The 20,920-nt window shown below is 49.2% G+C and overlaps 3 protein-coding genes across 4 annotated transcripts in view; 2 read left to right on the top strand and 1 right to left on the bottom strand.

Moving 5' to 3' along the window:
• The first annotated feature begins 8,065 nt into the window (after nucleotides 1–8,065).
• On the top strand, nucleotides 8,066–14,988 carry Cirop (ciliated left-right organizer metallopeptidase). Its single transcript, XM_052733242.1, is given in 13 exon segments — nucleotides 8,066–9,745; nucleotides 9,869–9,962; nucleotides 10,039–10,090; nucleotides 10,547–10,695; nucleotides 10,824–11,067; nucleotides 11,252–11,587; nucleotides 11,661–11,832; nucleotides 12,161–12,230; nucleotides 12,308–12,404; nucleotides 12,490–12,741; nucleotides 13,331–13,563; nucleotides 13,728–13,907; nucleotides 14,838–14,988. Coding segments are annotated over 13 exon segments (2,319 nt in total). The 5' UTR covers nucleotides 8,066–9,456.
• CUNH14orf119 (chromosome unknown C14orf119 homolog) lies at nucleotides 13,966–19,683 on the bottom strand. Of its 2 annotated transcripts, none has more exons than XM_052733241.1 (2): nucleotides 19,570–19,683; nucleotides 13,966–16,049 (listed from the first exon to the last, which is right to left on the bottom strand). In XM_052733241.1, the coding sequence occupies exon 2, from the start codon at nucleotides 16,046–16,048 to the stop codon at nucleotides 15,620–15,622; it is 429 nt and encodes a 142-aa protein (XP_052589201.1). In that variant the 5' UTR covers nucleotide 16,049; nucleotides 19,570–19,683; the 3' UTR covers nucleotides 13,966–15,619. The 2 variants fall into 2 exon arrangements, with proteins under 2 accessions (XP_052589201.1, XP_052589200.1); XM_052733240.1 differs by lacking the exon at nucleotides 19,570–19,683 and adding an exon at nucleotides 19,105–19,237.
• The window catches only part of Acin1 (apoptotic chromatin condensation inducer 1), a 46,649-nt gene continuing 45,083 nt past the window's right edge, over nucleotides 19,355–20,920 (top strand). Inside the window, 1 exon segment of the mRNA XM_052733239.1 lies at nucleotides 19,355–19,754. Within this exon segment, the coding sequence (XP_052589199.1) occupies nucleotides 19,443–19,754 (312 nt within the window). The 5' untranslated portion in view covers nucleotides 19,355–19,442.

The raw sequence follows: 20,920 nt of genomic DNA on the forward strand, positions 1-20,920 counted from the left end.
AGCATTGCCACTTGCAGGCGGCTCTCAATCTGACGTTAGCTAGCTTCAACCAAAGTAATTTATTCAGCGGATATTGCCAAGCATCTTTGCTGAGAAAGAGACGATGTCTCAGCTGCAGGAATAGGAAGGAAAGTTAATAAACAAACATGTCTCCCGTCTCCATGGCCCTTCCACCCACCCCTCCATTCTCTGTCCCTCTTAGCTGTTCTGCTTTCAGGGGGCTGCCTTCCTTCATCAGCAGGTTTCCCAGAGTGAGGGGGACTGGAGGAGAGGGAGGCAGAACCTCTCTGCCAGCCCCTCTCTTGGCATTCCCTTAGGGCCCTGGGGTGGCAGTGACCCCCCTGCTATTGACCTGGTATTTGCCATTCCTGTGGCTTCCCAATACCCTCCTTGAATAGCTATATAAAGTGCTTTCATTCTCATTATCCCATTTGAATGTGCCTGTGGGGGGAGTCAAATTAACCAACACACTGTCGCAGCTAGGAAAGTTAAAGGCCTCTTGGAGAAAGTGACATATAAGTTGAAACGTAAAAAACTCTGGAAGAGGCCGGGCGGTGGTGGCGCACGCCTTTAATCCCAGCACTCGGGAGGCAGAGCCAGGCGGATCTCTGTGAGTTCGAGGTCAGCCTGGTCTACAAAGCGAGTTCCAGGAAAGGCGCAAAACTACACAGAGAAACCCTGTCTCAAAAAACCAAAAAAAAAAAAAAAAAAAAAACTCTGGAAGGGGATGATGGGCACAGGAAGAGCAATGTAAACTGCCGGCGCTAAGTACGGATGACCGGCAAGGACAAACTTGAGTACTCCAGAAAATACCCTCTCTTCGGAAAGGAACTGCAAATGACCCTCCTGCCTTCCCTCTGCCCTGATGCCTCAGCTGGGAGTCTAGCTGGCTTATCTTTGACTTGAGAGTGACCTCTCAGGGATGTCCACAGGGAAAGGACACAGTGGAAGGAGGGTACCTAGCCAACTCCTGCCAGAGTTTGGAAAGTCTCCAAGACTGAGAACCTGTGAAAACCAGCAGATCAAGCCCCCATCCCCACCCCCACCGCCACCTCCATTCCCGGCTGCTTTTCCTTCTTTTTTTTTTTTTTTTTTTTTTTTGGTTTTTCGAGACAGGGTTTCTCTGTGTAGCTTTGTGCCTCTCCTGGAACTCACTTGGTAGCCCAGGCTGGCCTCGAACTCACAGAGATCCGCCTGCCTCTGCCTCCCAAGTGCTGGGATTAAAGGCGTGCGCCACCACCGCCCGGCTGCTTTTCCTTCTTGAACACAGCTGAGGTGAAGGACAAGAGTCCTGAACTGAGACTCGATCTCAGGCTGCAGGGAAGCCTGTGAGAGGAAGGTTGTGGGGAGATACTGATACCACGAGGGAAGGAAGCTGCCCAAGGTGAGTCTGCCAAGGTCAGTCAGCGGGTGCTTGTGAAAGCTGCCCCCTTCGGTGTGCACCTCCCAACCCCCAGAGATTGCCTCACTCCCGGGCCCCCAGGGCCCCCATCCCAGTGTTGCAAGAGCCCCGTTGGGGTTGTGGTGGAAAGGGGCCTCTTCACCTCCACCCCTTGCCCTGCTCCAAGCCTGTGAGAAGACTCTGGTATAGACAGCAGGGCCTGAGGACCTGTGTACTCCCCTAGTACATTCACTAGTCCCCAGCAGGTCAACTCCTCCTCCAAAGTGGCAGTGGCCTAACCCAGACAGTACTTCCTAGCCTGACTTCAGAAAACCAATGGCAGGTGAGAAATCCTCTCCATGGGGAAAGAAGGTGGGTGTATTCGCAGGAAAAGGGGCCACTTGACTTTACCAAAATGGCCATCAGCTGTGACTTGATGGAGCAGGGGAAGGATCCTGTGCCCTGGCAAGGGAAGGCCTTGTTTGCAGGGAACGACCCACCTGCAGAACTGTGGCTTCTCACTTGTCCTAAAAAGCAAGGTCATGATGTAGGCAGAGGCCAGCCATATTATAGCATGTCTCCACCCCAGTGTCCTGAAAGCTAAGCTTCATCCCAAAGGCTCAAACTCAAAACCCCTATCATCCCTGCAACACCTAGTGGCATGGGCACCCTGGCCAGGCCATCCAAACCCTGCTGCAATCGGGACGGTTTGCAAAACTCCTACCAGCTCCTCTTTTGTTACCATCTGAGGTTAGGACTGTACTTGGGAGATAAGCTCGGGCCCCACCCACCTGTCCCACAGACTGCTGGCCTTCTGCAACTGGGAAGGTTTGCAAAACCCTCGCTAGCTCCAGCTGTCAACATCTGAGGCTAGCTAGGGCTGCACTCCAAGATAAAGGCTAGCTCCACCCACCCAGCCTGACTTCAAACCTCCAAAGTATCATGGCCCCAAGAGTCAGTGCTCCTAGGCGCCCACTCGGGATCTGGAAGCCTTCTCAGGCTAGCACAGAGGGCTCCTATCTGGACCTTGATGTGCAAAGCCTCCCTTTCTGGTTTTGTTTTTGTTTGTTGAGACAGGGTCTTATCCTGAAGCCCAGACTAGCCTAGAATGCAAAGCAATTCTCCCGCCTCAGCCTCCTGAGTGCTGAGATCTCAGGCACAATCCGCCACACTCAACTTCTTTCCCTGGCTTTTGTCCTTCACACCACATTCAACGTGTTCTTTTCTTTTTTTTTTTTTTTTTTAGAAAGGCCTATGGGACATGTACCCTTGGCCAGGCACTTTACTTACTGTAGGAACTACAGGCTACATGAGAGTAGTCTTTGCTCTCGTAGAGTTTACAGTTAATAAGGGTGGCAGGCAAGCACGGTACCACAGATACAGAACTCTAAATTGGGGGCACTGCTGTGGGCTAAAATAGAGGTGACCTGTGATAATTTTCATTTGTTGGGAGACAGGGTCTCACTATAGTAGTCCAGCCTGGACATGAGACTCTTTGTTTGTTTGTTTGTTTGTTTGGTTGGTTGGTTGGTTGGTTGGTTGGTAGGTTGGTTTTTTTGTTTTCTGAGATAGGGTTTTTCTGGGTAGCCCTGGCTGTCCTGGAACTCACTTCTGTAGACCAGGCTGGCCTTGAACGCAGAGATCCACCTGCCTCTGTCTCCCAAGTGCTTCGATTAAAGGTGTGTACCACCACCACCACCACCACCACCACCACCACCACCACCACCGGACTGGACTTGAACTCGTAATCCTCCTGCTTCAGCCTGTCAGGTACTGAGATTGCAGGGGTGTACTACCACACCTGGTACCAGTGGTGGGTTTCAATTAAAGCATCTGCTTTAAATGTGAGGGCCAGGAAAGGCTTGTTTGAGAGAATAACAGAGAAGCAGAATTCAAGAGGTAAGTCTGGCAAAAAGCAGGGATTCCCACATAGAGGCAATTGTTCGGAAGCAAGTCTTTACCATTCACAGCAGTGCCCCCAATTTAGAGTCTGTGGTTGGGATGGAACAAGCTAGATTGGGAGGGAGAGGGATGCCCGGGATGAGGCCCAGCAGGGCTGAGGCTGGAGTTCCCAAGCGCCCTCAGGTGGGATCTAGAGCATAATGGAAAGACTGCCCTTCCTTCCAAGAGAAGAGAAACCCCCCTCTCTCTCTCTTAGAAGGGAAAAGGTAGAAACAGATTAAAATAGAAATAGGGAGTGGGCAAGACTGTTTAGTGGGTGGAGGCACCCACTGTCAAACCTGACCCTAGTTGGGTCCCCAGAACCTAGTGGTAAAGGGAGAGAAGAGACTCCTGTGTACGCCACGGCACACATGGCTGCCTAGACAGACACACAATACTTTTTAAATTTTATTTTTAGATTTATTCATTAAATTTTATATGTATGAGTGTTTGCTTGCACATATATATGTGCACCACATGCTTTCCTGGTGCCCAAAGAGGTCCAAAGATAGTATCAGTTCCCCCAGAACTGGAGTCCTGGATGGTTGTGAACCATTATGTGGGTGCTGGGAATTGAACCCAGCTCCTCTGCAAGAGCAGCAAGTGCTCTTAACTGCTGAGCCAACTCTCCAGCCTTCAAAATAAATGTTTTTTTTAAACATATAACATATAGCAAAGAATTTAAAACACATAGTGTTGAATTGGGCATGGTGACACATGCCTTTAAGCCCGGCATTGGAGAAGCAGAAGCAGGAGGATCTCTCTGTGAGTTTGAGGCCAGCCTGGTCTACTTAGTGAGTTCACGATCAGGGATGATGCATAGTGAGACCCTGTCTCAAAACACCAAAAATAGTGATAATGTTTTAATAGGCTTGGCTGGGTTTAGTGACACAGCCTTGCCATCCTAACACTCAGTGGGCTAAGAAAGGAGGAGAGTAAGTTTGAGGCCAGTCTGTCAGCCTTGGCTACATAGCAAGATCCCATCTTAAACTAATAAAAAGGTTTGTAGCAGACAGAGTCTGTTCCTGTCTTACAGCTTTTATTTTTCATTGTGAAAGAAGAGGCTCCTGAAAGTGGCTGAGCTGCCGGGGAGGCTTCAGCTTGGAGGTATAAAATCCCAGTTGCAGCCAGGCAGTGGTGTGCATGTCTTTAATCCCAGCACCCAGGAAGCCTGGTCTACAGAGTGAGTTCCAGGACAGCCAGGACTACACAGAGAAACCCTGTCTCAAAACAAACAACAACAACAAAAAATCCCAGTTGCTAAGTGTGGGAAGAGAGCTGGTTGTTGAGATTTCTGACTTGGGAGCATACAGTCGAAGTTGATGATAAGCGTTTTAGAGTGTGGCAGCCTGTTCTCCGGAACTCTGCTGGTCCTTAGCTGCTCACCTACAAATGCAGGCAAATGCTGGAGCCATCGAAGGGTGGTGCTTAGCTAGGGAGGTCAGGTGGAAAGGACAGGTAGCGAAGGGGAGTTGAAGAGATTCGGGAAAGAATTTCATCAGAGAGTCTACAGCCTAAAGCAGAGAAGGGAGAGTAAGTAAAGAAGAGTCACCGTTCCTCAGCCAGCCTGTCCGACAGCTGCAGTGAGCCAACCTAACAACGAACCATAAGGAAAAGAGATCATATCACAGAGGGGTGTTGGATTCCGTTATTTCATCGATGTTTCAGTTTCTAGTGATGATAAGGCTCTGGGCACAGCCCTGGGACTATCTCCCTTGAGTGGAATGGAGGACGAGAATGTTAGAGGTGGAAGGGCTAAGGGCCTGAGAGAGGAGCATGCTGGACAGAGCAGCACACAGTGACATTATCATAGCTGCAATGCCACCACCTGGGGTGACTGGTCCTCCGGCCATCCTCCCTCCTGTTTCCTCATTATCCTCCAACTTCGGGTCTCCACAGAGTAATCCTCCCCTTCTCCAGTTTCTCAGTCCCGTCTTTATCCACATGCTCTCTCCTCCACCTATGCCCCTCCGTCTCTCCTGTTTCTCAGTCCCATCTTTATCCACATGCTCTCTCCTCACCACCTATGCCCCTCCATCTCTGCAGTTTCTCAGTCCCGTCCTTATCCACAAGTTCTCTCCTCCACCTATGCCCCTCCATCTCTGCAGTTTCTCTTTTCATCCTAACGTAACTTCCACATCCCTGGATGAATTAGAGAGGCCACACTGTATAGTAGGTGTCAACCCTCTCTGTGAGGGTTGAAATCCTACTATTTTATTGCCTAATTTTGCTGTGCCTCAGTTGTAAAATTGGGATAATAACAATAATACCAAGGTTTCTGGAAGGCTCATAGGAGTATAAAATGTTTGGAACAGTGTCAGGACACAAAAACATGCTGGACAGGACAATGGCTATCGGTAGCTCCTCACCTCCTTCTCCCTCATCCCCATTTCCCGCCACCACCATCCTTCCCTAGTTACTTCACACATCTTCAAAGAGACGAGTAAGACGATCTCTGTCTGAAGTCTGGTAGAGAACCACAGTCACACAGAAGTCAACATGGAGCTGGGGGCGATGGGGGGAGGTCGAGTGGTTAAGAGCATTTGCAGGGGGACCCAAGTTCGGTTCTCCGCACTCACATGATGGCTTACAACCACCTGCAACTCCAGTCCCAGGGGGTCGGATGCCAGGCACACATGTCTCACACATGCAGGTAAAACACTTACACGTATAAAATAAATAAAGCTTAAACATAAAGACTAAATAAGAAAAAAAAAAGATAGAATTGGGCATAGTAATACATTTCCGTGATCTCAGCACTGGATTTCAGTAGAGGAGAGGAATCAGGAGGATCCTGAATTCAAGTGAAACCTTCTCTTAAAAAACAAAAACAAAAACAAACAAACAAACAAAAAACCTGAGGCAGGGCAGAGGTGGTGAACGTCTTTAATCCCAGCACTTAGGAGGCAGAGGCTGATCTATCTCTGTGAGTTCAAGACCAGCGTGGTCTACAAAGCGAATTCCAGGACATCTAGGACTGTTACACAGAGAAGCCATGTCTTGAAAAACAAACAAACAAAACAACTTGTTTTAAAGATGAGAAAGAATTGCTGTTGGAAGACAGTATATACAAATGAATGCTCTCTTCTCTCTGTGGAGTAAAGAAAATCCCAACGGGCAGATAACTTGGATCTGGAACAAAGCAGGGCAAGGTATTTATTTCTTCCCGGCATTTCCTCTGCAGGGCTGACAGTAGGTCCTGAGCGGATACCCTTTAGTTAACTGTTACTTCCTGCAGTAGGCTAGGTCTGTTCTGAGAGGTGTTACAGAAACTACTTATAGGCAGGCAGTGGAAGAAAAGTAAGGTGTTCCTGTGTTTCTCCTGCTGGTGTGGGGCAAGTTCCACCCTCCACTCCCAAAGCTCTTGATAAGGACAGCCCCTGCTCCAGCAGGGTCAGGCCTCTCTCAGCATGGCCACATGGGGGCAGCAAAGGACAGAAGCGGCTGCAGAGAAGGACGGAAACCAGGAGAGCCAGGCCCACCGAACTCATCACATAAATACTACTTATTGGGACTTTTTCTTTCTTTCTTTTTTTCCCCCCCAGGAAAAAAGGTGTTCAGACAGCTAGAGAAAGCTATATTTGTCTTAGAGAAAGAACAAGAGTCCCCTTCAAGCTTGTACACCTGATAATAATAAAATTTTTAATTCTAAATTCTCTAACTGCAGTGTGTGTGTGTGTGTGTGTGTGTGTGTGTGTGTGTGTGTGTGATTTTTTTTTTCTTCTGGTGAAAGTGAAAACAAGACCTTGCCCCAGCCTGTATAAAACATATTCTTGTTGTTTTTTTGTTTGTTTGTTTGTTTTTTGTGTTTTGTTTTGTTTCCGAGACAGGGTTTCTCTGTGTAGCTTTGTAGCCTGTCCTGGAACTCGAGCTGCAGACCAGGCTGGCCTCGAACTCACAGAGATCTGCCTGGCTCTGCCTCCCGAGTGCTGGGATTAAAGGTGTGCGCCACCACTGCCCAGCATATATATTCTTTTTTTTAAAATTAATTAATTAATTTATTTATTTATTTATCTATCTATCTATCTATTTATTTTACATCCCGACCATTGCCTCGCCTCATAATACATATTCTTTCCTTGCACATGAGTGCCAGTGGAGGCCAGAGACACTGGATTCCCCTAGAGTTACAGATGGTCTTGAGCCACCTGACATGAGTGTTGGGAATCCACTCAAGAGCTCTGGGACGACCCTTTCAAAGGGGTTGCAGGTCAGAAATCCTGCCTATCAGATATGTATATTACCGTTCACAACAGTGGCAAAATTACAGTTATGAAGTAGCAATGACATGCTTTTATGGTTGAGGTCTCGCCACAACTTGAGCAACTGTATTCAAGGGTCTCGGTATCAGGAAGGTTGAGAACCACTGCCTTAACTGCTGAGCTGTCTCTCCATGCTCTGGGCAGTTCGTGCTTTACAAATACTCACTCCTCACAGCAATCCTTTAAAATGGGAAGGCCATAGCACTCGGTCAAAATGACATAAACAGGAAACGGCAGAGTGGCTTTGGCTCCAGAGTGGACTGTTTCCCTTGTCACATGTAAAAATAGAGTTGTTGCTGGGAGGTGGCGCACACCTTTAATCCCAGCATTTGGGAGGCAGAGGCAGGAGGATCTCTGAGTTCAAGGCCAGTTTGGTCTGCAGCTCGAGTTCCAGGACAGCCAGGGCTACACAGAGAAACCCTGTCTCAAAAAAACTATATATATATGTAGTAGTAGATATATATATATATCTCCCAGAGAAGCCAGAAGGTCCCTTTATACTCTAGTCCTGAGTTAGTTGTAATGGCGCACACCTCTGATCTCAGTACTCCAGTACTCAGGAGGTAGCAGCAGGTACTTGGTGAGCTCCAGGCTAGCCTGGTTTGCATAGAGTTTCAGGCCAGCCAAGGCTACACAGTGAGATCCTGCCCCCTCAAAAACTAAAAAGAAGAATAGCCTCTAGTCCTTACCTGTCGTTAACTAATACTCCGCTTTAACATGTGGGACTTTGTCCCTCGCCTTCAAGTAAAGTAGTGGAGCAGACACGACGCTGCATGGCTGTAATCTGGGGGAGCAGAGGCAAGAGGGTCGCAAGTTCAAGGCCTGAGCTACATAACGAGAGACAAGAAGCGAAAATAAAGCTAGGGATTCATCCCCACACTGAAGACCTGACAGGAAGTTGGCCTCTTCTAGGAGTTTGGGAGAGCCGGAAGAGCCTGAGCCTGTACTTACTTCGGAGAAAAGCAGGTCTGGTCAGGAGCTGCAAGGTCAGGGACCTCCTGTAAATGTTCCCTCCCACCTCTGCTGGGTGTGAAATTTGGGCTGGGGATGTTAAGAAAGGCTTCCCAGAGTAACTACAGGAAAGGTGGGAGTCAGCCCGGCATGGGAGGAAGGGCGGGCAGCCGAGAGCGGGAAACAGTTCAGAAAAGCACAGTGGGAGCAAAGGAAACAAAGCGGGTCCAGCGCTTCCCAGAGAGCATCTTTGAACTTCTGGTACGACGTCCATCTGTAAAGTTTATTTCCCCTTTCCTGCCAACCAGTGAGCAGGTTCTGAGAAGCCTCCCGGGCCTAGCCCACAGCCTCCCGAAGGAGAGACCGGTCAACACAAGTGTGTTTGTTGTGTACCAGCTGACGCAGGTGCAGAACATTCCTGAAAGTCTCACAGCTTAGGGAGAGGCTGGCCCAGCAAAGTGCAGGACCTGTTTGCTCAGCTCCAAGGAGATGGGCAGGCATCCATGAAAAACAACAAAACCAAACAAACCCCAAAACTACTGACCCTCACATTCCTCCTCCATCATATTGCCTCCACTTTTCTGTTGTTGTTTTGGGGGAGACGTCAAGGCTTCCCACTGAGAAAGATGGGAGGGGGGCAGGAATGTGGGGCAGCCCCTCTCTGGGAAAGTAAACTGAAGGCTCAGAGTCACACTCCCCCCCAGCACTCCGCCTCTGGCACCCTAGAGCAGATGGCTCCAGCCCCTGTGGTTCATATCCTACCTCCTAGTAGGAAACTAGATTTAGCCAACAGCTTTCAACTCTTCTAAGAACAAGCAAGAAGGTGCCAGGGGTGTGGAGAGAGACTAGAGAAAGGGCAGGAATAAGTGACCTGGCCACAGCGGACAGGACCCAGGGCAGCCTGTGGGGGACACAGGGAAGATGCGGCTGCTGCTCCTCCTTGCGGTGGCCACAAGCAGATGTCTGCATGACGAGACCCAGAAGTCTGTGCGCCTTCTCAGGCCCCATTTCTCCCAAATGCCCACACGCTCCCGCTCCTCAGTCCTTCCTGGCTCCCATGATCCTCAACCCCTTAGAATCCAGACCTACTATCCAAGAGACCCTGTATCCAAGGAAGCTTGGGATCCTGATGGAGACCAAAGGAGAGGGGAATCTCGAGCCCGGGCTGCACTGAGAGAGACCACCCGCAGAATTCAGGGTATCCTAGCAGGTAAGTGCGAAGACAGGAATTATCACGAAGGGCTGAGGGGCAGAGGAGGTCTAAGAGAAAGAGGCCATCACAGAAAAAGAATTGAACTCAGATGATGAGGTGAAATTGTCCCCTTGCCTTAAGTCACCCCAGTACAAGGACCTCTGCTTCTGAGTCGGGACCCTACACAATACTGCCGTGCCGTCTGGGGAGACCCAGAGACCCCAAACTACCACAGGTGAGTCTGCCACTGGTAATGTCTTCTCCAAAGACGTCTAGAAAATGCCTCCAGCTCACTTCACCTTTTTTGACAGGTGTAGCCTCTTGAACCCTGGATACGAAGGAGAGAGTTGCCTTGGAGTGAAGGTGAGAGCAAGTCACCAGCCTCGGGTATCTGAAGGTCTCTAACCTATTTAGACTTCCCGAATACCTCAGCACTTAAAAGGACCTGATCTCAGATGTGTGATATTGTCCTCTTGTCTCGGTCTTCATAATGATGTACATGCCTTAGTCTCTTTTACCCATGCTCCTCAAGTATGTTAAAGCAGAGATCTGGGTAGCTAGGGGCACAACTCTGTTTTAAAAACACACACACATACACACACACACACACACACACACACACACACACACACACACACACACACCCCTCAGTTTGAACCTAGGCCTTGCACATGCTGGGAAGTTATACATGCTCAGCTAGGAATCCGATTCCAGCTGGCTACCTGGATGGTATTGAGACAGCCTGAAGATCTCTCCTTCCTTCTAGCATCCAGTTTCCATCCACCTGCTAGGCTTATCCTAGATTTCCTTCCCGGACAGATGCCTGATGCCCACCTGCGTGGTTATTCTTTGTGGCCAGAGCATGGTCTGCCCCAACTAATCCAACCAGATGGCTCTGGAGTCCCAAACACTGATTTTCTCCTGTATGTGCGGGTTGCCCACACTTCCAAGTGTCACCAAGAGGTGAGGTTCAAAGCCCACCCCTTTTCCCTGCTGCCTCTCTTGATCCGAAACTTTGTAAGGAGGGGTATGGAAATAGACACCATTTCATTGAGTTGTGCTTCTTTGGGGGGCAGTTTGGAGTATGCTGATAAAGCTTGAATTGTGTAGGGGCTAAGAACCTTCCAGGGTAGCTATGGGCACCACCCCAGCAGAGCTCTACAGAGCCCCGGCTTCCCTCCTTTCTACCCTACCTTCTCTTGGCCTGTGTGCAGCCCGCTGCCATAGCTTATGCTGCCTGCTGCCAGCTGGATTCAGAAGACAGACCCCTCGCTGGTACCATTGTCTACTGTGCCCAACATCTCACCAGCTCCAGCCTCAGCCATAGTGATATCGTCATGGTGACTACTGCATGATGGATGTGGGATGGGGCTGGGGGCGGCTGTCTCCCACGAAGTGGGAGAACCGACTGAGGATGGAACAGGAGGTGCCTGAAGCTCTGCGGAGAGGGAGAGCTGGTTATGCATAGGGGCTCGAGTTCTGCTCTGGAGCCAGGCCCCTCACTCTGCAGCCATTTGTTCTTAGGCCACACTGCATGAACTGCTCCATGCCCTGGGTTTTTCCGGACAGCTCTTCAAGAGATGGCGGGACTGCCCCTCAGGACTCAGTGGTAACCGGAAGGAGTGGGGGAGTGGGCGGGCTCCCTGTAATGTCAACCAGAGGGAGTTCACCACCTTCTGTTTCGCCCTTTCTAACTTTCCCCTTTTGAAGCCAGCTAGAGAGAATTGTTCTACGAGGAAACAAGTGACAGGACGAGATGAGTGGGGACAGCTGCTTCTCACCACTCCGACTGTTAGCCACGGCCTAGCCAGACACCTGGGCGTGCCAGGGCCTTTGCGGGGTGTTCCTTTGGAAGAGGAGGTGAGAATAACACCTTGGGACAATGAAAGAAACAGCGAGTAGCCAAACAGCAACCAACTACCTTACCCAACAGGGCTCTCTGTCTTCACACTGGGAGTCCAGATTATTCCAGGGCTCTATAATGACTGCTACCTTTGATGGTGCCCGGTACACTCGACTTGACCCGGTAACTCTTGCTGCCTTTGAAGATTCAGGCTGGTATCAAGTCAACTACAGTGCTGCGGAGGAGCTATTGTGGGGTCAGGGTAAGAAATCAAGGTCGGCAGGGCCTTGTGGGAGGCTATAGTTTGGAGTTAGTTGCTACTAAGGTGTAATTCAAACTGTAAGTGGCGATGGTACTGAGGGATGTCTGGGGTGTCTTTTCTTTTTTTGGGGGGGGCAAGACAGGGTCTGGCTATGTAGCTCTCTGGTTGTCTGGTCCTGGAACTCACTATGTAGACCAGGCTGGCCTCCAACTCACAAAGTCCCTCCTGGCTCTTACTCCCAAGTGCTAGGATCAAAGTCATCCGTCAGTCACTATGCCCAGCCTGAGGCTTCATCTTCGAGTACTTTCTTTTCTTATCACACAAGCAGGCTCTGGACTAGAATTTGGCCTGGTGAGCACATGCAGGAATGGATCCTCAGACTTCTTCTGCACCCACAGGTGTGTGCTGAGCGGGCAGGGGACCATACACCTGTCCGCGATCCCAGCGTCATCTCTCTGCTCTCCCTTCCACACAGTGGGCTGGGCTGCCACTACCTGCACCTGGACAAGGGGAGCTGCTCCTCGGACCCAACGCTAGAAGGCTGCCGCATGTACAAACCCCTGGCCAGTGGGGTGAGTGGACTACAGAACAGAAAGCAGGCCCTGGAGGAGTCGACCTCTACAGCATACACTAGTCTACCATTCCCCTCCCCTGCAGAGTGAATGCTGGAAGGAGGAAAATGGACTCCTCCCCAGAGCAGAGAACCCCCATGGGGAGATCTACCATCTGCAGAGCCGTTGCTTCCTTGCCAACCTTACCTCCCAAGTGCTCTCCACAGACAAGGTCGGCCCATCCTCCATCACTCCCACAGGCCGTTGCTACTTACATCAATGCACACAGAGGGGAGCATATGAGGTGCAAGCTGAGGGGTCACCGTGGGTCCCCTGCCTTCCAGGAAAGGCTGTTCAGGTGAGAAGTTTTTTCTTTTCTTTCCTTTTTTTTGAGACAGGGTTTCCATACTGGAACTCACTCTGTAGACCAGGCTGGCCTCAAACTCACAGAGATCCACCTGCCTGGGTCAGGCATGCGCCATCGCCGCCGCCGCCACCACCACCACCCACGTGATAATTTTAAGAGTAGTCAGAGCACACAGGCAGAAAATTTGGGAAATGCTTAACTGGCATTACTGTCCAGCTTCTTAGAGTCCAGGCTGGCCCAGAACCAGCTATATAGCCCAGGCTAACCTCAAACTTGTGACAATCCTCCTGCCTTAGCCTCTCATTTACTGGGATTACAGACATGAACCACCAAGCCTAATGTTCAGCGTGTTTTTTTTAAATCTTGAATTTTTATTTTATTTATGCATTTACTTAGCAATGCTGGGGGTTAAATCTGGGACACTGCACGTACTGCGCTTCACCCTCAGCCCCTGGCCAACCTACCGTTTTCCCCCCTATAAATACCTCCTTAGGCCATGACTGATCTAGAACGTGCCGTTTTCCTTAGCAGGCATCCCTAAACAAGTAACTGACGCGGTAACTTAGCTATTTCCTTGCAGATACCTGGATACTACGGTCTTCTCTACTGTCCCCAAGGCCGGCTGTGTCTGAGTAACAAAGGCACCAATGCCGCCACTTCTCCACCGACGACGAGGTTCCCAACCCAAGACCAGCTGTTCCAGCTGTCTTTAGGATTAACTGGGACCCCAGGCCACTCTCTGGGGAAAGAGCAGAGAGGAGAGCTGGCTGAGCTAGTTCTGCAGGCTGTGGTGACAAGAGCTGGCACTAGCAGGTAAAGGGACAGTTCGACCTATTTGACAATGGACCACAGAGTGCCCAAGTCCTTTCTTTCACACTCCCTCTACACTGTCCATCGCACTCTGAAACCTACACTTAACCCTTCAGATCTTCTCTCAAGCACTCTTCCTCCATTAAGAGATCTCACTGTCTGTTCAGGTGCTATTTCCACAGCCCATCTATCACCGCAAGTTTGGTGTTCACTGTAAGCATGCGGAAGTCTCCAGGCTGCCAAGGGCCTTCCATTGCTACACTATACAGGACCCTGACTCTGACTTTTCAGGAGAAACCCCTCCAAGTACACCATGGAGAAGCCATTTTTACCACAGAAGACAGCAAGTACGATTGTGTCCCCAGTAGTAAGCTTTGCATCCCTGCTCAGACATTTGAAACCACATCTGTTTTAAGATTTATTTATTTTTATGTATGAGCGCTCTATCTGCATGTGCAATTTTATGCCAGAAGAGGGCAATCTGATCCCACTATAGGTGGTTGGGAGCCACTATGTGGATGCTGGGAATTGAACTGAGGACCTCTGGAAGAGCAAGCAATGCTCTTAACTGCTGAGCCACCTCTCCAGCCCCTGAAATCACATTTGTTAAACATGCATTTACGTGTACCTTTTTCTAAACAAGGTTATGTAGATCAGTAAAAAGACGCCCAACATCACCTTAGGCCCATCAAACAGCAATAGGGCCCCATCCCTAGAACTCAGGGATTTCAGTTGTTGTCTTGTTTTTTTTGGGGGGGTGGGGGCGGGAGGGGGACAGGAGAGGGTAAGACAGGGTTTCACTGTGAAGCCCTGGCTGGTCTAGAACTTACTTTGTGGGGTAGCCTTGAACTCACAGATTCATCTGCATCTGCCTCCCCAGCTGTAGGTTTGGTGTCTTTCTTTTTTTTTTTTTTTGAGACAAAGTCTCATTTAGCATCAGGGTGGCCTCACACTTACTAGAACTAAGGATGATCTTGAACTTCTGATCTCCTGCCTCAGGAGTACTGGGGTCATCCGTAAACATGTGCCATCACACCTCTCGCTTTATAAATCTAGCTACCAAAACAGTGTCTTCCCATAAGCTAGTCATCATTATCATTAATTCTCCTTTCCGTCCTTGAAGCTGCTGGAGACTTGGACCTTGGTTCCATCCCCACATTTTGGGTTCAACATTGGCTTTTACTGCCTTGCTTGCCCTAGTGCTTGATCCAAACAGGTTTCTATTCCGTTAACGCCTAACACTACTGCAGGACAAACAGTGCCTTTCCTGTTCCTAGGCCACCGACTTCCTGGGACCATAACCTCTCTCTGACTGCCCGACTTCTATCCACGGGATTCTGCCTACTGTTGCTAATTCTGGTGGGTGCACTGGGAACTCTGGCTTGTCAGAAACGAGCTACACTCCAAGTGGGACCATCTACCACTTAACTATCATGAGATACATGCACGGCACAGGAGATCAGTTTAAAGTAAGACAAGTATGATGTCAGCCAGCAAGATGGGTAAGGTCATTTCCCCGAGTTTGATCCCTGAGGAGCTACAAAGTGGACCGAGAAAACCAACTCTTTTGAACTTGCTTTGTAGACCAGGCTGGCCTCGAAATCACTGAGATCTGACTGCCTCTGCCTCCCAAGTGCTAGGATTAAAGGTGTGCGCCACCACCACCTGGCAATGAGATATAAGCTCTTTTTAGTTACAGTAACAAGTCATTAAATTCTTGAGATTTAGACATCTCCTGTAAATAAAGCAGGTGCCTGACATAATCAGATTTGTTTAAACGGATCACATTTATAGAGTTCAGGTGACATATTACAAAGTTAAAAATAGTGCTGGCACTCATCATGAAGTTCAAGCAGTTTTTTCCCTTAAGGCAGGGTCTCACTTTGTAGCACTTTGTAGCACTGACTGGCTCGGAACTTGATCTGTAGACCAGGCTGCCTCCGCCTCCCGGTGCTGGAAGAAAAGGCACACCACTACCCCAGCAGGTGCACTGAATCTTCACTACAGTCATGGTCTTTGGCTAGATCACATGGAGTTATCTTCTCCATCTGAATGCCTATCAGTCTTTACCAGCAGTGGCAGCCACTGCTTGGTAGAACTTTGCCACGAAATCTGGTTCACTGACCTCCAGCTGTCTGACAAATTCATTGCGCTCCTGCTCGGCCCAACCTCGAAACCACTGATCCCAAAGACGCAGCTGACACTCAAAGATACAAGGCGGTCGGTTTGCCCCAGACACACTGAGCTGCTCCAGGCCATCCAGCAGTGGCTGCAGTTTCCCAGGCACTGCCTTAGCTACCAGGTCCTGTAGAAAACGTTCCCGCTGGGGACCTGACCAACTGGCAAACCAGTGAAGAATACACTTCATCTCATGGGAAGTGATGTAAGACATTGGAGGAGGGGAAGCTCTGTTAATGTCGTCTGGCACTGCAGGTAACACAGAAGGGCAGGATGGTGGCACGGACGAGGAAGATGATTCCAGTGGCATCCTGAAACAAACGAAGCTCTGTTAATACCGTCTTTGGCAGACAGCAACCTAAACATAACCTCCTAAGCAACAAACCCTACCGCACCACATCAATATCCACCAATTCAATCAGGAGGAAAACAGCAGGACCCTTTCCTATGGTAGGACTTCACTGTATATGTGTAGTTTCAGAACGGCCAAAATTTGATCCTCCTGCCTTAGCTTCTTGAATAGTGGGATTACAAATGCACAGAGCCATTCCACAGGCAACAAGAGCCTTTATTTTTATGTTTCTACAATTACCAAGAACAACTCCACTTGGTGTGTGCCGCCTTCTTTCCTCTGCACTGACCTAAGCCAGGCACGAGGCTCACACCTACAATCCCAGCACTCAAAGTGGAGTCGGGGGATCGCCAGGAATCAAAGGCCAGGTTGGACTACACAGGTACATAGTAAGTTCCAGTCAGTTTAACCTGCAGAGTGAGGCCCTATCTCGAAACAATGAAAGAAAAACACATACCAGGCGTGGTGGCACACAGGGCTTACATGGTGGAGGCAGGAAGATCACGAGTTAAAAGAGGAGCCTCAGTTACATGGGAGTTCCAGACCAGCCTAAACTACAAGAGACTCTGGGTCAAACAAACAAACAAACAAACAAACAATAAGAAGGAAACAACCCATCTAACCACTGTCTCTTACTGCCTTCATCATTTTATTTCATTAACATTTATTTGCTGCTAAACTTATTCATATGCTGGAAGTTTTTGTTGGTGTCAGTTTCTTCTGAGATGTTTTTTGTTCTTTAATGTTCTCTTCCGGCTTAGGAACAGTTCCTTTTCAGTGAGGATCATTTCAATGCGACAGGCAAGCTCACATATGGGTTAATCTGACTGTATTTTGGGTGCATTGTTCTGGTTATTGTCAGTGATCACAGCTTCAGAACTTCTAAGTTCAGCATGTTCAAGCACGTAGAGCAAAACTTCAGCACTCTTCTGGGACTACCAATCACACATCTAGCCATACTGTCTGTCCTCAGCACACTTACCAACACTACTGTACACTGTCTAAAAGTCACACGTTGTTTCTTTAAAGGGACACCTTTCAGATACTTGGTGGCTCTTTAGGTACATAAAGCCTTGCTAGCCTGGGCAATTTCACACATGTTCTAAAGTGAACACAGACATCTGAACCTCTTGGTTTGAATGATTTGGAGGGAGAGGTGTCTGGGTCAAAAGAAGAGTAATCGTACTCACAGGTTACCTCAAGTCTTAGAAAATAATCTTGCTGGCCTCAAATTCAAGAGCCTCCTGCCTCAGCCTTCCAAATGTTGGTGTTAAAAAATTACATATCCGGGGGCTGGAGAGATGGCTCAGTGGTTAAGAGCATTGACTGCTCTTCCAGAGGTCCTGAGTTCAATCCCAGCAACCACATGGTGGCTCACAACCATCTATAATGAGATCTGGTGCCCTCTTCTGCCCTACAGATAAAATGCAGACAGAATACTGTATACATAAATAAATAAATAAATCTTTTTTTAAAAAAAAATTACATATCCACCCTTAGCTGTTGCACGAATCCTAATTGGTCTCATAACAAAAACCTGGAGCCAGATATTGGGGTTAAATGCTGAAGGATCAGAGGAAATAAGCCACAGCCACTTCTCACCTCACCAACTCCTCAGCGAAAAAGAGAAGATCCTGTCTCCACGAATCCTCAAACTGAATGCCTCTGAGTCCTCAGCCAAAATGTGCCAAAACTCCTGTCTCCTCCTGCCTCACATTCTTTTCTCTGCCCAACCATATCACTTCCGGTCTCAACCTTCCTAGTGCTGGGGTTAAAGGCGTGTGCCACCACTGCCTGGCTGTTTCTCTTTTAGACTGGCTTAATCTCGTGTAGTCCAGGGTGGCTCTGAACTCACAAGATCCAAATGGATTTCTGCCTCCCTGAACTCACAAGATCCAAACGGATTTCTGCCTCCCAAGTGCTGGGATTAAAAGGTGTGTGTCACCACTGCCTGGCCTCTATGTTTAATCTAGTGGCTGGCTCTGTCCTCTGATCTTTAGGCAAATTTTATTTGTTAGAGTATAAACAAAATATCACCACACTTAGCCTCTTTCCCCACATTCCTTTTAATTTTCATGTAGTCTCGGCTGGACGTGTAGCTAAGGATGGCCTTGAACTGTGACATGCCACCATACTTTTTGTGCTGCTGAGGACAGAACTAAAAGAGCGCTCCACCAGCTGAGCTATGTCCTCAGCCACCTCCATAAACAATCTTAGAAACAACCATTGACTGCCTGGGGGAAAGAGTGCTCAGTATTTAAACACACTTCCTGTACTTCCAGAGCACTGCCTAGTGTCTGTAGGACATGCACATACCCACAGACAGACACACAGATACACAATTAAAATAATAAAAGCAAGCTGGGCGGTGGTGGCGCACGCCTTTAATCCCAGTACTTGAGAGGCAGAGCCAGGCAGATCTCTGAGTTCCCTGCCAGCCTGGTCTACAGAGTGACTTCCAGGACAGCCAGGACCACACAGAGAAACCCAGTTTTGAAAAACCAAAACAAACAAAAATGCTTGTTCTATCTCTCCTACTTATCTACTTATCTAACCTACTTCAGGTTAGGTTCAACCCTCTATGACTTAAATCACAACTTCTGCTCCAAGTTGGAAGATTTGTATTTGTACTTGAACTGATGATCTTAATGATCAGTTCAAGTCCCTGTTCAGGGTGACTGCCACTTTCAGAGTAACAATACAGGGAGAAGTTCCTCCTAAAACTTCTTTTTCAGGGAAAGGGACTTTTCCCACAGGGTCTCGCCACATGGCTTCAACGGTAAACTTAAACTCAATGTCATTGATAAAATTTACTGCCTAGGATCAAAGACAAGCCATTTTTTCCCCACGTTATGAAGCCGCAAGAGTCTTAAGCCCCCCAAGCATTCCTCAGATCAAGTGACCAGGATGTAGAGGATGGGGACCACAGAGGCTTCACCACGGGTGCAGGAGAGTTTCCCAAAAGGAAACCTGCAGACACCACATCTTATCTGGACAAGGAGGGGCTTCTTTACCTGCTACCTCCCCTTTCCTCTCAAAGGGCGCCCAGAGATCACAAGAGTCCTTCAGCTCCAGCTGCCGTAGTCTCTTCCACGTTTCCTGAAAACCCTAAGCAGAGCCAGCCCAATAACCCACGCACTTCCGGTCTTAAACCAGCCCCAAACACCCAAGAGCCCCAGCGCCTCAGCCCCAGGTCCGAAGATAGCCGAATAATTCCGATTATGGTTATGCCCGATTCGAGGGCTTCCGAATAGATTCGATTCAAAGCCTCGGCAAGACGAAAACAAACGAGTCTGAACGCAAAAAGGGAGGGGGCGGCGGCTGGGCAAATAGAAAGAGCCGATTGGTACCGATGTGGAGACGGAAACGACCGAACAGTTCCGGAGGAACCCGGGGAATTCTGAGCAGTAATAGAGGGGTAGACTATGGCAGTGGGCGGGGCCAATTCGGTACGTTCGAAGGGCGTTAGCGGAAATTACCGAAGATGCCCGAAGCCGTCGGGACGGACCCGAGTACCTCACGCAAGATGGCGGAGCTGGAGGAGGTGACTCTGGACGGGAAGCCTCTTCAGGCTCTGCGGGTGACCGACCTGAAGGCCGCACTGGAGCAGCGAGGCCTAGCCAAGAGCGGGCAGAAGAGTGCCCTGGTCAAGCGGCTCAAAGGGGTGAGAAGTCAGCGTTGCCGAGGTGTCGGAGGGGAGCGGACCCGGTAGAGACGAGTCTCCGCCGCGGCGCAGGCGCAGTGTCCGGGCTCGGCGCGAGCTCTCCCAGGCCGCCAGCGCGAGCCTGCGGATCCACGCGCACGGTGGTTGGTGTGGCTTGCGCTGGGATAGAGATAACGCCGGTTCCCGCCTTAACGGCAGCGGCGCGAGCCCAAAATGGGAGGGTGCGCGCTACTCTCCCGGAGTGTCTTAAGCTCCTTCCTTCTTCCCCCACCCCCTCCTTGTTTGTGTCTGTGTTTTCGGCGCATGCGCTGCAGAAGGAGTTAAATCCCTCTACAACCACCGGTGTGGCTGGCCTTACGGGGGCGAGTAGGGCAGGGTCCGAGTTAGGGGTACAGTTGGGCGCATGGGGTTGGTGTCTCTGGCTGCAATAATACATTTGGGTGAGGGCAAAATGTCCGCTTGATTCGATGAAGACCTTAGCTGAAGGGAAACCTTGGTAGAAGGACTTGGTGAAAGACGGGTGTCTAATTTATAGGGAATCGAGAAGCAGTCTGGATAAGAATTTGGTGAATACTGGTGCGAGAGGTGAGACAGATGACTTTAGGCTGGGGATTTCGTATCGGTTTGAGTAGATGAGAATGGGTTTGTCCTGAGGTATACATATTGTGTGTCGGTTTGGTGTAAATGGAGGGAAGGCGAGATGGACTAGTGTAATTAAGAGTTCATTAGGGTATGTGGCTGATAGTGCGGATTGGGATTAGGTTAGTTCAGGGTTTGAGTTGACAGGCCGTCGCTTATCCCGACGCTGACAGTTTGTGGGTGGGTGTGGATTAAGTCAAACCACAGATTACAAGGTCTGTGGTCGGTTTCTCTTTGAAATTTTAGTACATTTGATTAGTCTAGATGTCACTCTGCTGTGCCAGTTCACTTAGTTTTAGATCTGAATAACTAACCAAGTAATAGTCGGATCCTAATCAGCAGTCTCACGCTTTTGTGTAATTTAAAGCTTGTTTGAGTATTTGGAGTGCCCCCCCCCCCCCCATTACCAGATTTAAAAGTGGCTCCTAGTCAAAATTGCAGACGGGATTCTAGTACTGATTCTGTCACTTTTGCAGATTTTTATGACATAGCCAGGTCACTGATTCTTTGTGTGCCTGTATTTTATA

This window comes from Peromyscus californicus, unplaced genomic scaffold (genome assembly GCF_007827085.1).
Source record: "Peromyscus californicus insignis strain IS unplaced genomic scaffold, ASM782708v3 Scaffold_12__1_contigs__length_115047231, whole genome shotgun sequence".
NCBI lineage: Eukaryota > Metazoa > Chordata > Mammalia > Rodentia > Cricetidae > Peromyscus > Peromyscus californicus.

What these genes read in the sequence shown, in the direction of transcription:
- CUNH14orf119 (XM_052733241.1), bottom strand. Translation starts at nt 16,048, where the DNA reads ATGCCACTGGAATCATCTTCCTCGTCCGTGCCACCATCCTGCCCTTCT.